We start from the raw sequence: 14,063 nt of genomic DNA, 5'->3' as shown, positions 1-14,063 counted from the left end.
GCTCTACCTGCTCCCAGTCAGCATGGGGATTGGAGAGGTAACTGCCAAAGGTTTGGCTTGAAACGAGGGTCATATTAGCTGGGGTTGCCCTGGTAATTCCTCTCTATCAACTTGAGTTTACAGATTTGGGATTTGTCCCCTTGGTACCATTTAAGAGACTTTTTCCTACAAACTGTGTGGCCACATAGATGTTTATGCATTTACTGCTAGCAAACAAGGTAAGCAAGTGATAGGCAACTAATACCTTATGCATCATCCGTAGGTGCCTTTTCTCTAGTCAGGCTTGATTTTTCCCTAGCACAAACTCGCGTGTGGCACACTCGGAGGGATGACGACTCCTGCTGTAGCAGCTCTGCCGTCCTGCAGGGAAACTTGGAGCCGTGCAGTTTCCCCTGCCACCAGCGGGTGCCTCCCTCGGCACTGCTTAGTGGCGTCTCCAGCTGCCGGGGCAGAGGCTGGAACGAGGTGAGAGGAGCGGATCGGGTCTCGGGAGTTCTGCCGGGGTTTATTGGTATCGCAGCTTGGGGGAGAAGCGCAGAGAAAGCTTCCAGGGCTGAGCCGGTTGGCTTAACGTTACTACTAGTGGTTTTCCTAAGAAGGAACTTGGTGTAATCAAGCCTTAAAAACATGGAGCAGAGGAACCAAGAGCTGTTCGTTGCTTGTTTTCAAGGACTGATGGAGTGTGTGGTGTGCCTACGTCTTGCTGCGTGCATCCTGGACACAGACCTGAGCGCTCACCCAGGAAACCGAGCTGTCGAAGAAGCAGCTTCCCCGTGCAGCTGCCAGGCTGGCGTGCGGGATGCACTTGAGTTCATTGGTACTGCTTAGCCCCTCCCAGCCGGACCAGTGGGTAACAAAATGGGAATTAGACTCTTAAAGTTAGTCCAGAACTTAGCGGAGATACAGATGTCTCCACTTAGCCTTTCTATTTTTGTACCAGCTCTGCAGGAATGCTATAATATTGTTGTCACTCCGAGAAGAGAACTTGTTAAAGAAGCATTTTTCTACCTTAAAGAAGAGCTGCAATATTTAGCAAATGCCGCAGAGCTGGAAGAACAGCTTCATGGAAATGGAGTTTCTCAGTCATTAAGGAAGTTGAAAGCATTTTGCACTATTACGGCTTGGGGTAATATTTTTATGATAGGAAGTTATTTTTTCCCCAGAAGGCAAAGAAGCTGAAGTTAAGGTGGTTTGTTCTTTTATTGACTTCGGTTTTTATTGAGTTACACTGAGACTGTTTCACAATGTCAGAAGTGTTAATTGAACTGGATAAACTTTCTTCAGATGAATTTGAGAGCAAAGAGGCTTCCAAGTCAGACTTTAAGGAAGGCAAATTGAGTGATTTATGTGCCGATTATCGTGGTTTTCAACTTCACTGCTCGCGTTCTGCACCAGCTGGTAAGCCTGCCTTTATATAAACTGTTTCCTCAGCTCTGTGTTCATTGACTCCTGTAACATGTGAGTGAACTATAAGACCAGATGAGCAACACGGCAGTCTTTGCTGTCACATGTATGCAATCTGAAGTTGTTTTTACTTAAGATAAAGGGTGGAACACATATGCAAGCGAACACTTTTCAGCATCATCTGAGCACTCCAGCATACAAGGTACTGCTAGAAGAGCCCAAGAGGCTGTTGCCTTGTGTTACCTGGATGGCAATCTGTATGTGGATGCTAACATGGTTCTAATCTAAATGGAAATCAGAGCAGCCTGAGGAGCTGTGCTGGCTGGCATTACACTTGGTGCAGTGTGTACCTGAGGTGTGCCCTCTGGTGCTTGTGCTGTGCCTCCTCTTCTGCTTTCCTCTGGCTTTATCACATCAGGGCTTGTGAAGTTGGAAATGTGCATGCTATAAGGCTCTTCCATGACCATTGTTATTCATCTATAGCTTTTATTTTGGGGCAGGTGTTAAAATAGCTATATATAGCTACTCTAGCTGATAGAGCTAGAACAAATCCCCCCCCCCCCCCCCAAAAAAAAATGTCAATTAACTAAGTGTCTTGAAACTTGAGTTTCTCTAAAAATTCAGTTACAAAAACATACACAATGTGGCTGTCTTTTTTTTTTTTTTTTTTTTTTTCTAACAGAACCACAGTTGATCAATATAATCTCACGTAAGTCTTTAATGCCTACTAAAGCATTGAATGGAAATACATTTAGGGAATCCTGTGTAAGAATGACTAGTATCTTGTGGACTACATGTATGTGGACATGCACTGCTCCTGAGGAATAGTCTGGTTTTTAGTTCCATGCTTTTATGATCACTGGAACAAAATGTAAGCAAGAGAAATAGGCAATATCTGAATATACGACACTTGTCCTGTAACAGGATAACCTGCAAGATCTGGAAGACTGCAACTTCCGTTCAGCTCAAGTAGGTGAATATGGATATAACTTTGACATTTTCAACTCTGAAGAACTTCTGTAACAGCTGGTCCTTAAATTCAGTTCTTGCACTTGAAAATGGACAAATGCCATGCTATCTGTTCTCTTGCAAGAAAAAATATATTGTGCTTTCCTTACTAGAAACGGTTTTATTTTTTTTTTTTTTTACAACTTGACTATATTTCTTATGTTGTTTTTTTCATAGTAGAAATGCTTGTGGAATCTGGGGATTTTATGGAAACAGGTCTTTGCAAGTTCAGGAATTGAATTTGTCTGTTCCCTGGGATCCTGCAGTGTAACTTCAAAATTACCTCTCCTACCCCAGACTGTCATTAAGGTACTTGTGCCTGCAGTAGGTGATGCGCTTTGCTATATTACCAGAAAGTCCAAGTAATCTGTTCTAGCCTATCTTGTCAATCAATTCAAAAATGAATATTTAGCTTGAGTAGTGTATTTTTAGTGGGATGGTAACACATTTGCAGGAGAGAGGGAAAAAAATAAAACCACCTTGTGGGAGTCTTATGCTCAAAATAAGATACTTTTTTGAAGAATTACTTATTGGAATTATTTGTTGAAAATGGTATACTTGGGCTGGCATGATAGGATCATCTTGCATAAATGCATTTCCTATGTGTTAGGGGGCTTTTTTTTGTTTTTGTATCATGAGAAGAATGAGGTAAACGCTGATGCTTCATATTTCTGATTTGGATGAATGGTTGTGGTCCACGGAATGGAGTGCTAATGCAGTTTCTCTTTCTTTGGAGCTTTTCCTTGATATATTTTGCCAGTGTTTGAAGCAAGCAAGTCATCCATAGTTCAGTCTTGCATTGGATTGGCAGAAATCTGAATGAAAGTTGCCAACTTTCATTTGGATTCCACATGTTATTTCCTAAAAGGAACTTCTTGATCACCTATAGCTATTAAAAAAAAAAAAAAAAAAAAAAAAAAAAAAAAAAAAGATTTTGCTTGTATTAAAACGAATCTGGTTTCTTCAAGAACCATCTGTTTCTAAGCAGTGTTGCCTCATAGGCAAAATGAAACCTTTTAAGCAATGGAAACAAGAAACATCTTTGTCAGGCAGTGACAATAGGATAAGAAATCTTCCAAGATGTCAACATGCATCATACCTCAGGGTGTTGCACCTGGTTTTTCTGGTGCTGGCTCCTGTGTGTCATAGTATTCTACTCTCTAAAGATTCCAAATCTTTCACCTAGTCTTGATGGTTTTTAAGAAATTAAATATTTTTGAAAATGATTTAAAGAACTGTTCTAAAATCATACCAAGCACCAACAAATGATAGCATAAAGTATAAAACATTAGAACTCAGTGTAAACCTAGAAGAAGCATTAGAAAATTTTTCTTCTGCTCACAGGCATTGAGTTGTTCTTGAAAAGTAATTTATCACACTTGTGCCATGACTTATCATGTACAAAACAGAATTCAATATAGAAATACGGTCACTTCAGAGAAAGCCTTCTCCTGTAGTGTACCAGTTGTTTAATTATAAACATGGCACTCAGCAGTGCTAATGCAGAAAAATGAATATCCTGAAATAGTATAATGTTCTATAAACAGGAAATGGAATTGTCATTAGAAGACCTGATGTTTATTCAGAGTTACTGGACACAAAAACTTCTTAACTTTGTTCTTTATTCCTGGTTTAACCAAACCCTTATCAATGGGATATAAATGTGCAATTGTTTTCCTATGCAACTCTTCTTAAATAAAATATATATGTATAAGTTAACTTCCTGTATATCACTGTCTTCATCACTGATGCAGGTAGCAATCCCGAGGCACATTTATTTGGGATCTGCGAGTATGTCAATAATGTCAATATATTCTAAAGTAATACCCTAGAATGTGAGGGACAGTATTGTCAACCTCTGTGTGTCCTGATTTTTCCACATGGACCATCTTGATGGTGTGATGACTAATAGTGTAATATCAAGACTGTTTCAAAAGATAGAATTTTGAACTGACCTTCTTTAACAAAATGCTTAGTGACCAAGTGAAAGGCCAATGTCAACTGATTGCCATGGCACTAAGGTCAGCTGAACTCTGAGTGAAAGCTTGAATGAAGCAGACATCCTGTAAACACATGGTAATGTTGAAGCTGATGGTTTTTAAAGAGACCAAGCAATCCTTAAGAAAATAAAGTGATTTTTTAAAAATGTAAATGGTTTATTAAAAAAAGAAACTTCAAACAACTTTATTTTTAATACATGATAACATGAGATAACGTGAAGGCCTGTGTTGCAGATAGAGCAATTTGTCTTGACCAATGGGCACCTGAAGGTTATTTCAGCAAAAGAAACGCAGAACTAGATTTCTGTGATCTAGACCTTTTGTATTTGCAGTTCAGAGTTCTCACAAGAAGCAAAGCCAGCCTCTATTCCAACTGTAAATATTTGTTCAGGCTTAAACCTTATCACTGATAGGTGCTATTCTGTTTCATTTCACTACTGTGGAAGTGACTGGAAACATGCAACCTACAATAATGGCCTTATCTACTGGTTTTTGTTTTATGACTGCAAGACAAAAAACATTCTCACGCATTTCTTGACTTATCTTCTAATATGTGCCAGAATGTGTTTTTTGTATAACTTTCTCGTGAATAAATATTTTTATTAAATATCAATACATGAGCGCAAGTGGGGATGGAGTATACATGTAGCCCTCAGACCCTTGTGAAATGAGAAATGTTCTAAATGACATGCCTTGGACTCTTTGACTTCCGTCAGAACTATTAACTTAAGAAGGAATGAAACGTCCAGGCTGGGAACAAACAGATTAATAGGGTGCTCAAGGAAAATGTGAGTTAGTGGGTATAGAAGATAAAAATTAGTAAATGCTTTCAGTAGTTACCAGTTGGGCAACCAGGACCATCAATGTTATAGGTGTGCATACATGGTAACAATTGTGTGTATTTCAGCAAAGCTAGAAGACTGACTAGCCTTTGGGAGTTAATAAAGCAGTGGTAAATGATCAAACTCCCCTGCAGCTATCACTCCCTCTTTTCATTTCTGAGATGGTTATAGGAGGGAGCAGCAGACTGAACTGAGTGCTCTTTATCATCCCTGCACGTAACAGCCCTCTAAGTAACCTGTCTAGACGGCTTGCTATACCACTCCCTCAGAAGAGCTCAAAGTGGACAAATTGCAGTCTCACCTCATAAGAATAAAGTCATATTATTTATGATATCAGCTGAAAGTAGAAGCCAGAGTGGTAGATCCCTGTCTTTTAAATGGAGCATTTCCTTTTACAAATTGAAATATTTAGTAGTTCAACCATGTGTAAAATCCAAAACCTACATGTTATATATGAGTTTCTTCTGATTGCAAAGCCCTATATGAACGTAACTCCTGCTTAACTATGCTTGACAAAATGTTTCTATCTTTTCTGGATCATCAGAAGAATCCTCCTAAATTAGTATTTCCTATTTCTACAGTTTATCAAGTTTTAGTTTCTGAATCAAATTTTCTCCTTCCCTTTATTAAAATTCTTAGAAGTGCTTTGTTTACAGTGCAATGTCCAGAGAACTGCATAAGTAAGGTGTAGTTTCCTGCAGATGTAGAACTGCACAGGAAAAACAAGTGAAAATACACCGGACATGGAAAACCATGTCTAATAGTTGCAGTGCAATTGAAGGTCTGTATATTAAAATAAATTCTGGATGAAGCTGCAGCCTGTTGTAGAATCGGAGTTTGAAACACTTCCACTAACCCAATTTTTTGAAACTATGCAAGCATTTGTAAAATCAACAATTGTAACAAATGATTGCATAAAGCTTAGGTGCTATTTCATACTTTCTCACATTTCTTCTTACACAATAAGAGGTCAAGGAGTGTGATTTTTTTTTCCTTGATATCAAGAAGCAACTGAGATCTTGTTTTGAAGTTCAGTGTTCTGAAACCATCTTTCTGTTTGTGTCACAGCAAACCACTGCTTTGCTGAAAGACGTCAAGCAACATAATGACATCAGAAATAGAACAGAAATGATATTAGTCTCTTACCCTCAATGCAGCAGTATGTATTTCATTACTTATGGATAACAGAATTGCTACAAACCTTAATCGCCCTTATATTGAATTCAAACTTTATCTTGGAAACAAATGTTATGTCCATGTCATTGCTCAGTAATAAGTTCTCACTTTGAAAACAAAACAGGTATCTTGTGTAGGGATGTATCTTTTGTAGGGATTGCAGGAGAAGGGAAGCTGGGGTAAAAAGCACCTCTGTTCATGTATTTATGGAGGCTGGAACATTGCATAGAATGCTCTAAGGCTTTAGTAGTGACAACAGTCAGTCTTACTATTCAGCCTTACTATAGGTACACATGGAAAATAGTTCATTTCGGCATGCCTGCTGTACCAAAAAGTTGATTAATAATGTATAAAATAAGCCTGTGGTTAATGAATAATTCAGAGATTGTATAGAAGCTGCGTGTACTGAGGTATTCACCTCTGCCCCTGGGGGTCATGACATGATCCTCACATAGCTACAATAAATGGAAACTAAGCTGAATATAGAAACTTAATTTTTCCCGGAGGCATCATTTCTTTTCTGTGCTCTTCCTTCCTATAATGAGCTATTTACTTTTGGTTCAAGGGTGGGGTAGGTTAACTAACTCTAAGTAAAGATACATTAATGATTTATAATCGCAGGTTTTATTTCCCAAATTCCCTCAGTAGCAATAGACGAAATATGTCTACATAAAGAATGTTGCACTCACAGGTATTTCAGGAACTTTGAATTTTTTGAAAGGTGAAGTCGACATTTACAAAACATCAGTATAGGCTCAATAACCAAGGTCAAAAAAATGAGAGTTAGAATCAAGCCTGAGCAATCTTGTTGTAGCACACTGTCTGAAGCCTGGAAAAGCTGACTACAGTAATGAAACACCTGTGTCTTGTTAGCAGAAGTGAGGCTATGTGGCTTTTCTTTCTTGTATTCTTTACACAATGAGTTTATATTGACAAATGGATGTCCAGTATGCTATAAGGACGCAAGAAGACAGCACAGATGGGGGATGTCACTGTCGTATTTAAGGTCTCCTTAAAAATTTTAGGGTAAGGATATATCTTTTTATGGTACTATAATAGAATGATGTTTTGTGGCACTGACTTCCAAAAAAAAAAAAAAAAGACTGAAGTTCGTGAGTATTATAAACAGAGTAAATGTATTAATAACTTTGGTAAGTTATTAACGTATCAAACATGTTTGGTAAATTCTAACCTAGATTAGAGATTAGTAGCAAGTTTTTCACTCTGAGGGTGGTGAGGCACCAAAACAGGTTGCCCAGGGAGGCTGCAGATGTCCCATCCCTGGAGGCATTCAAGGGCCAGGTTGGATGTGGCTTTGGGCAGCCTGCTATAGTGTTTGGCAACCTTGCCCAGAGCAGGGGGTTTGAAACTAGATGATCTTTAAGGTCCTTTTCAACCCAGGCTATTCTATGATTGAGTAATGCTCTTCAGGCAAGGTAGAATACATTTGTATTTGATATTTGAAGCCTTACTGTAAAGCTTGACAGCTCTGCCTAGACAGCATGCAATGAGGAAACAAATGATGTCAGTACATAATCTATCAGCTATTGCTTAGAATCAGTTTCAGTTTCTTTTATCTTAATAGAGAAAAAAAAAACAACTTGGGGTTCTGTTACACCACCATGAATATACAGACACTCTACCAGTTTCATGTTCCTCTAGACCTTAATATTTCTTTATATACTATGTCCTCAGTTAATCTGATTCTTTTTAAAAAAATAAACTTCCTGAAAAAACATGTTTAGTAATATTTAGAAGGGACATCATGGGACACAGAGAGAGAGTTATCTGTGCAGGCAGATGAATGTTATAAATAGAAAGAGCTTTGAGTGGTGCTGGAAGAGACAAGTGTGTTTTTCCAAGAGCACATGGTGAGAAAGAATTTGGCTGCCTATTAGTCTCAATCCTAAAATGTTCTGTTTAGCTGGTAAAATAATAAATTGAGATGGTATTTTTAGGAATTAAGCATTTGTACATGCAAAGGTATTATTAAGCATTTAGGTCTCCATCATATCTATGCTTTGACTCCTACGAGATGTGCTGAGGCATGTTACTTAGATCCAAATACAGGCATCTTGAGCCAGTGCAATTATGCCAGATCTCTTGAACTGTGTACAGTTTGTGAGGATGATCAATGTCAAGTGTCTGTTTTAACTCTTTGACTGAATGCTTAAGGTGACTATTTCTAAAATACATACATCCTGTTCAATATTAAAATTAAAGAGCTTGTACTTCTTTGCAACAACAAAAAAAACAGCATCCTAAATTAGATTATGCATTGTAAGTCTTTTAAATAATAAAAGACCTTATTTATCTATTCTTTTACTTCTATCTTGCTCTGTAATGCTGTGTGTTCTATGGAAACTGATATTGTAGTTAGCTATTAACATTTCTGTCAGGATGTTATTAAAATGAAAAGTAGTTAAACAATGCTTAGTTAACTTGCTTCCAAGGAACATTATGATGTCCATTGAAACGTACTAGATTGGTCTTACCAAAGCACTGAAGTGCAATCTACTTCCTATAGTACCATTTTTCTTGCATGATTAGAAACGAAGAATTTTCTTATAGTTTTTAGAAAGTAAATTCTCATCTTTATCAGTGTGTATTTGTTTGTTGTTTGGTTTTCTGGTAGTTGCTTTAATTATCTTTTTCCTTAATTATTTTTTTCTCCCTCCTTTTCTGTCTAGAATAAGGAATAACAGCTCAAGCCAGTCTTTCAGTCATTATGGTTACGAAGGTTGCTGACAGCTACCATACAGGGCGTAGCATTGGGACTGTGAATAAGAGGTTAAAACAAATTTCTTCTTTCCTTACCTAGGCATTGATAGATGACTAAAGAGTGGAATTCCCTGAAGTCGTTAAAATAACTTAGAGCCTATTCTGCAAGCTTTTTCTCATTTCATCTTAGTATATCTTTGCCTTCTATGTTCCAGACATTTTGATGTTGACATTCCAAAGCTGTTCCCACCTCTTCCCATTCAAAAGTTTTCATTTCTGCAAGACTATAAAATATTAAAGGAAAATGCTCTTGCGGGGGATATTTGTTTACTCCATCTCTCCTTCACTCCAACATCATGCTGCTGAACCTGAACAAGGAGTCAGATGAATTATTTAAGTGAACCACCATCAAAGTCCTGTGCTGCTGTGTCACAGATTTATGCTCAAGATTCCTGTTGTCAGATACTATTTTGCTAAGGGGTGAGATATACAAGGTATGTGTGGCTTTTTTCTAAGGTTCCCTGCTAAGACAAGCTCTATTTGCACAGCTTAAGAGAGACAAAACTTAATGAATAGAGGCCCTCAGCCTGGAGGCCCTGCCAAGCTAAAATGACTTTTTGTTCAATGGCATTTTGATATTGGATTGTCACTTTTATTTTTGGAGAGAATTCCTGATGTAAGTCAATCAAGAATGTAATTATATTCATCTGTGTTTTTTTAAATGACTGTCTTCAAAAAAATGCACAGACTCTGGAAGTTGTGTTTGAGAAAACAAAGAGCTATTGAAAGAGAGAACCTAGTTTTGCTATAACGTTTGTGTTGGCTGGTCAGTGTGGCCCTGTGGAATGCCTGCTATGAGTCTCTGATGGTTGCTGCTTATTTCTATTGACAAAACTTAATATTATTTCAGAAATAAACAGTAGTAAAAATAGCAAGTATATTCTGGGTAGCGCAGATATTTTCTTTCTTTCTGTCAAAAAGAAAGACAAAAGATTGAGTTACTCAGGATTAAGGAACTGAGTGTGTGTAAAATTAATGCCCTTCTGGTTTGTTTATCAAAACCCAACAAGACCATAAATCTTCAGAAGTCAAGGATCCTAAAAATTAAGTTGAATGAAGTTTATTCCAAATGCTGACTTTTTTTTTTTTTTTTTTTTTGCTTGAGAGGAACTTGGCTTTGTCCTCTGAATTTAACTAAATGATGTAACATTTTTATATTATTTTCCTTATTTCTGGAGAAGCGGTTTTGTCATTAGTAGACACTTCTCACACAGGATGTATTTCTGGCTTGTTCATTAACGTCAAGAAGGAAATAGAGGGGCACTGAAAAGCATACAGACAGGTGTCCCATTGATAGATGTTCTGTCAGCCTCAGATTCATGTAGGCTTAAATACATTGTATTTCTTCCCACATTCTGTTATTTCTGTTTGTGTTATCAGTTACAGTGGACCTAAACTTGCTAAGTATTACTTTTATTTTTAGGAAACCTTTCCACACGTTTTCCTTCTGATTTTCTTTGTTTTGCCAGGAAAGCAAAGTAAAGATGACTTGGGATCTCTGGGGGGAATTGTTATGCTTTTCTGTCCTTGATAGGATTTAAAGGAATTCCCCTACTTACGTCAAAAGTCCACCTCACTTGGTATCCTGTTTCTGGTGTGGAACAGTATCTCCCCTTACAAAGGAAAGGAGAATAGGAACGCATCCTGTTGGCCATGTTTCCAGAACCTCCTCAAGGATATCCTACCCCATGATCAGAACGAACAGTGATGAAATCCTGCAGGAGGTATGGCACCCAGCTTGAGAAAATCAGTCGTCAGCCTCACACGTGCACAGTTTTTGTCACTTGAGACTGAAGTTTCCAAATCACTGATTTTAGCTAGTTCAGAACTGGGATAAAGTGTGCTTAAATGGGCTGGGGGCAGGGGAAGACCTACTTAAAAAAAAAAAAAAAAAAAAAGATCCTCTTATGATGTACGCTGAAAAGCCTCCAAACTGATTTTGACTCTTTTATGTAAATCATGTTTCTAATTTTCAGCTGGTCTGTTTCTCTTTCTCTTTGTTCAGGGTCAGAGAATGTTCTCTGACTGTCTGATCAATTCTCTGTTCTGTCTTCTGATCAATTGAATATACAGCACATGAAACAGTCTTCCTCTCTTACTAAATTCCTAAGGTTTTTTCTTGACCTTTGCATAACTAGTCATCCGTCCATCAAATTTCATTTGGTTTCATCTCACTTATGACTTTTCATTTCACATGGCATGTCTGGATTTATTTTTAACATTTGTTTTCTTGCTCATTCCTTTACATCTCTCACATGACAACTTATCTGAGTATATCATACATGTAGGCTTTAAACATTGGTATTCAGTCCATTTCTTGAAACCAGTTGTCTAACTGTACCTTATTTTTTTAACCACTCTTTTAATACTTTAACATACGTTGAATTAATGTTACTTTCCCTTTCTCTTCTGGTGCCAATAGCACAATTTTACTGCTATTATTTCTGAGTAAAAAAGAGTAAATTTATTCTCTCCTTTTTTAGGTCTAGAAAGCTGTACATGTAATATTTTTTTTGGGGGGGGGAGAAGGGAAAAGAGGGAATAAAGAAAAGAGTTTGAAATTGATATTTTTAGACTTTTTTGGGTGCAGCTGACAAAACTATGCAAGATCTGGTGTGATGTATGCCATCTATATAACTTTAAATGTCTTCAGTGATAAGGAAATTGCTGTTAGGCAATTTCTGGAAAATTGAGGTGTGAAGAGATTGAGGAGCCTCAAATCAAAAAATAAAATAAACATTGAAGTTCCTTCTGATTTTACACAGAATTAGGACCCCTTAGCATTTTTGGGATACAGGTCCTGATTCATTTGCCTAAGCCCATTAAACAGCTGGGAGATCTAAGTTCTATAGAGCTGCTTGTGGGTTTTAATATACATACATCTACATAGATGTATTTTCAGCTGTTCCCAAATTATATTATGAATTTGGTGTGCTATATAATGCTTACTGGATGATCTTCAAGAATAAAATGTCCCTATAACAACATTTTCTGCCTCTAGGCAGCAAAAACTGTTTGAAGGTATCTGTGACCCCTTCTCACAATGTCAAATATACATGTGGAATCAGGGTATACTCTGATAAGGACAAAGAGAAGACCACTACTGGAGTTAGGCATTTTTATTTCTAGGTTATAGGCTGATCTTTCCAATTCAAAAATACACACAATAAAGAAGAACAAGGCTTCCTGCTAATGCAAGGCCGAGTTCACTATTGGTTCACCGAGTTACACCTGTTTGCTTCAGATGAGGGATCTACCCCAAACTCACCATGCAGACATTTAAAAAAAAAAAAAAAAAAAAAAAAAAACAAAAAAACACTTTTAATCCTGTAGGATATTACCACAGGGAAGTTGAACTGTGAGCAGAAAATCATCTGAACAATCAAGTGAAACACTTCTGAGAAGTGAGTTAGGGAAGTAAAGAAAGAAAATTGCAGTTTAATCTTCATAAGGAAATAGTTCTGATGTAAGAAAGTAGTCATTTACTGATACTCCTATACTTGAAGCACCTATCTTTCTGTTTTGAGTAGTAATAATAATCATACAGCAACTTTAGCTATTTGTGAAGGAGGAGATGAAGTGAGTTTCAAAGAGATTTTTTCCTTTTCTTTTTTTTTTATTTTAGAAATGCAAATTGATTTCTCTGGAGGGAGGAATGCTTACAGACAGCTTTGCAAAAATGATTTTGTAACTAACAGCCTAGAGTGAAAAAAATGGTTATAGCCTTTCCTCCTGAAAAGATAAGGGAGTGAACCAAGGAATCTCTTAGATGTGCCAAGCTTGTGACAATGTGCTTTCTGAAGAATTTTATGTGGTAAATTGAGATGTTAAAACCTGGAACAACTCACAGTGCATATATACATACGTTGACTTCTTGGAGAACAGATTGGGAAGGCGACCACTTGGCACTGTCAGCGCTCCTTTGTTCTTTGCAGCACATGCAATGTGAGCATGAAACCACGGTGTGGGTGCAATTGAGGCTTTGGATTGGTAACAGCAAGTCATATGTAGCCGTGTGTGAACGTTTCCTTTCGCCTTTTGAAAAGATACTTAAAAATAAGGCATAAAAAAACAGATGAATGTTAGAAACGTGAAGCTACTACACGTTCCAAGTTGGCATGTGAGCTTTGTTCAAACTGTCCTTCAAAAATAGTTCTGATGATAATGCCACAAGTTTAATGATGCAATGAAACTCCTCTCTGCCACTGCACAGGGAAGCAGGGCAAACGTTTTCTCATTTATCTCTTTTTCTTTAGTAGGAAAAAGCCCTAAATATGTTCTTTACACTGAAAGAACACACTATCTCGATAGTTATTTAGCAGGCTTCTGCAGGCTTGTCCTGCAGCACCAGCTTAGAGTAGTAAACCATTGTGATTTTTTTTTTATGATGGCTACTTGCTGTCAGACTACCTGAGTACAACCCAGACCTGAAGATTCCATTGACTGCAGAAGCAATATTAAAAAATGGAAAGGGGAGATAAAGAAACAATCCTGACGGTGTTTAAAAACTTGAAATAATTGACATGAACCTAATATGAGGCTACAAATTTTGGTAGAACTTGTCATCTAATAGTGCTTTTTCAATACAAATCCAACTATAAACAGCCAACAACTTTACTGTAACAAGCAACCCAGTGTCCAAATCAACTCCAAAAGTATTCGTTCCTCACTCTGAAGATTATCAGATGTAAACAAAAGCTACTGCACAGCGCTTTCTTAAATGCATTTTGGAAAAGCTATTTATATCAATCAAGGTTTTGAGTGTTTAGAGTCAAGATGATGATTTTGTTCCCTAGGTGGAGTTTCACTCTTATCTCATTATTTTCCTCTTACTGTTACAATATGAATTATG

The 14,063-nt window shown here is 37.4% G+C and overlaps 1 protein-coding gene across 1 annotated transcript in view; it reads left to right on the top strand.

Moving 5' to 3' along the window:
- Positions 1-1,244: 1,244 nt before the first annotated feature.
- Positions 1,245-14,063, top strand: part of ANO3 (anoctamin 3) — a gene marked incomplete at its 5' end in the record, with an annotated part of 201,747 nt that continues 188,928 nt past the window's right edge. The window contains one exon of the mRNA XM_084288567.1: positions 1,245-1,398. Coding sequence (XP_084144693.1) covers positions 1,245-1,398 — 154 coding nt within the window. The remainder of the gene's footprint in view (positions 1,399-14,063) is intronic.

The sequence above is a fragment of the Netta rufina genome (genome assembly GCF_964035555.1).
Source record: "Netta rufina genome assembly, chromosome: 5".
Lineage (NCBI taxonomy): Eukaryota > Metazoa > Chordata > Aves > Anseriformes > Anatidae > Netta > Netta rufina.
The sequence above is the reverse complement of the archived record's forward strand: the minus strand, read 5'-3'. Positions and strand labels throughout refer to the sequence as shown.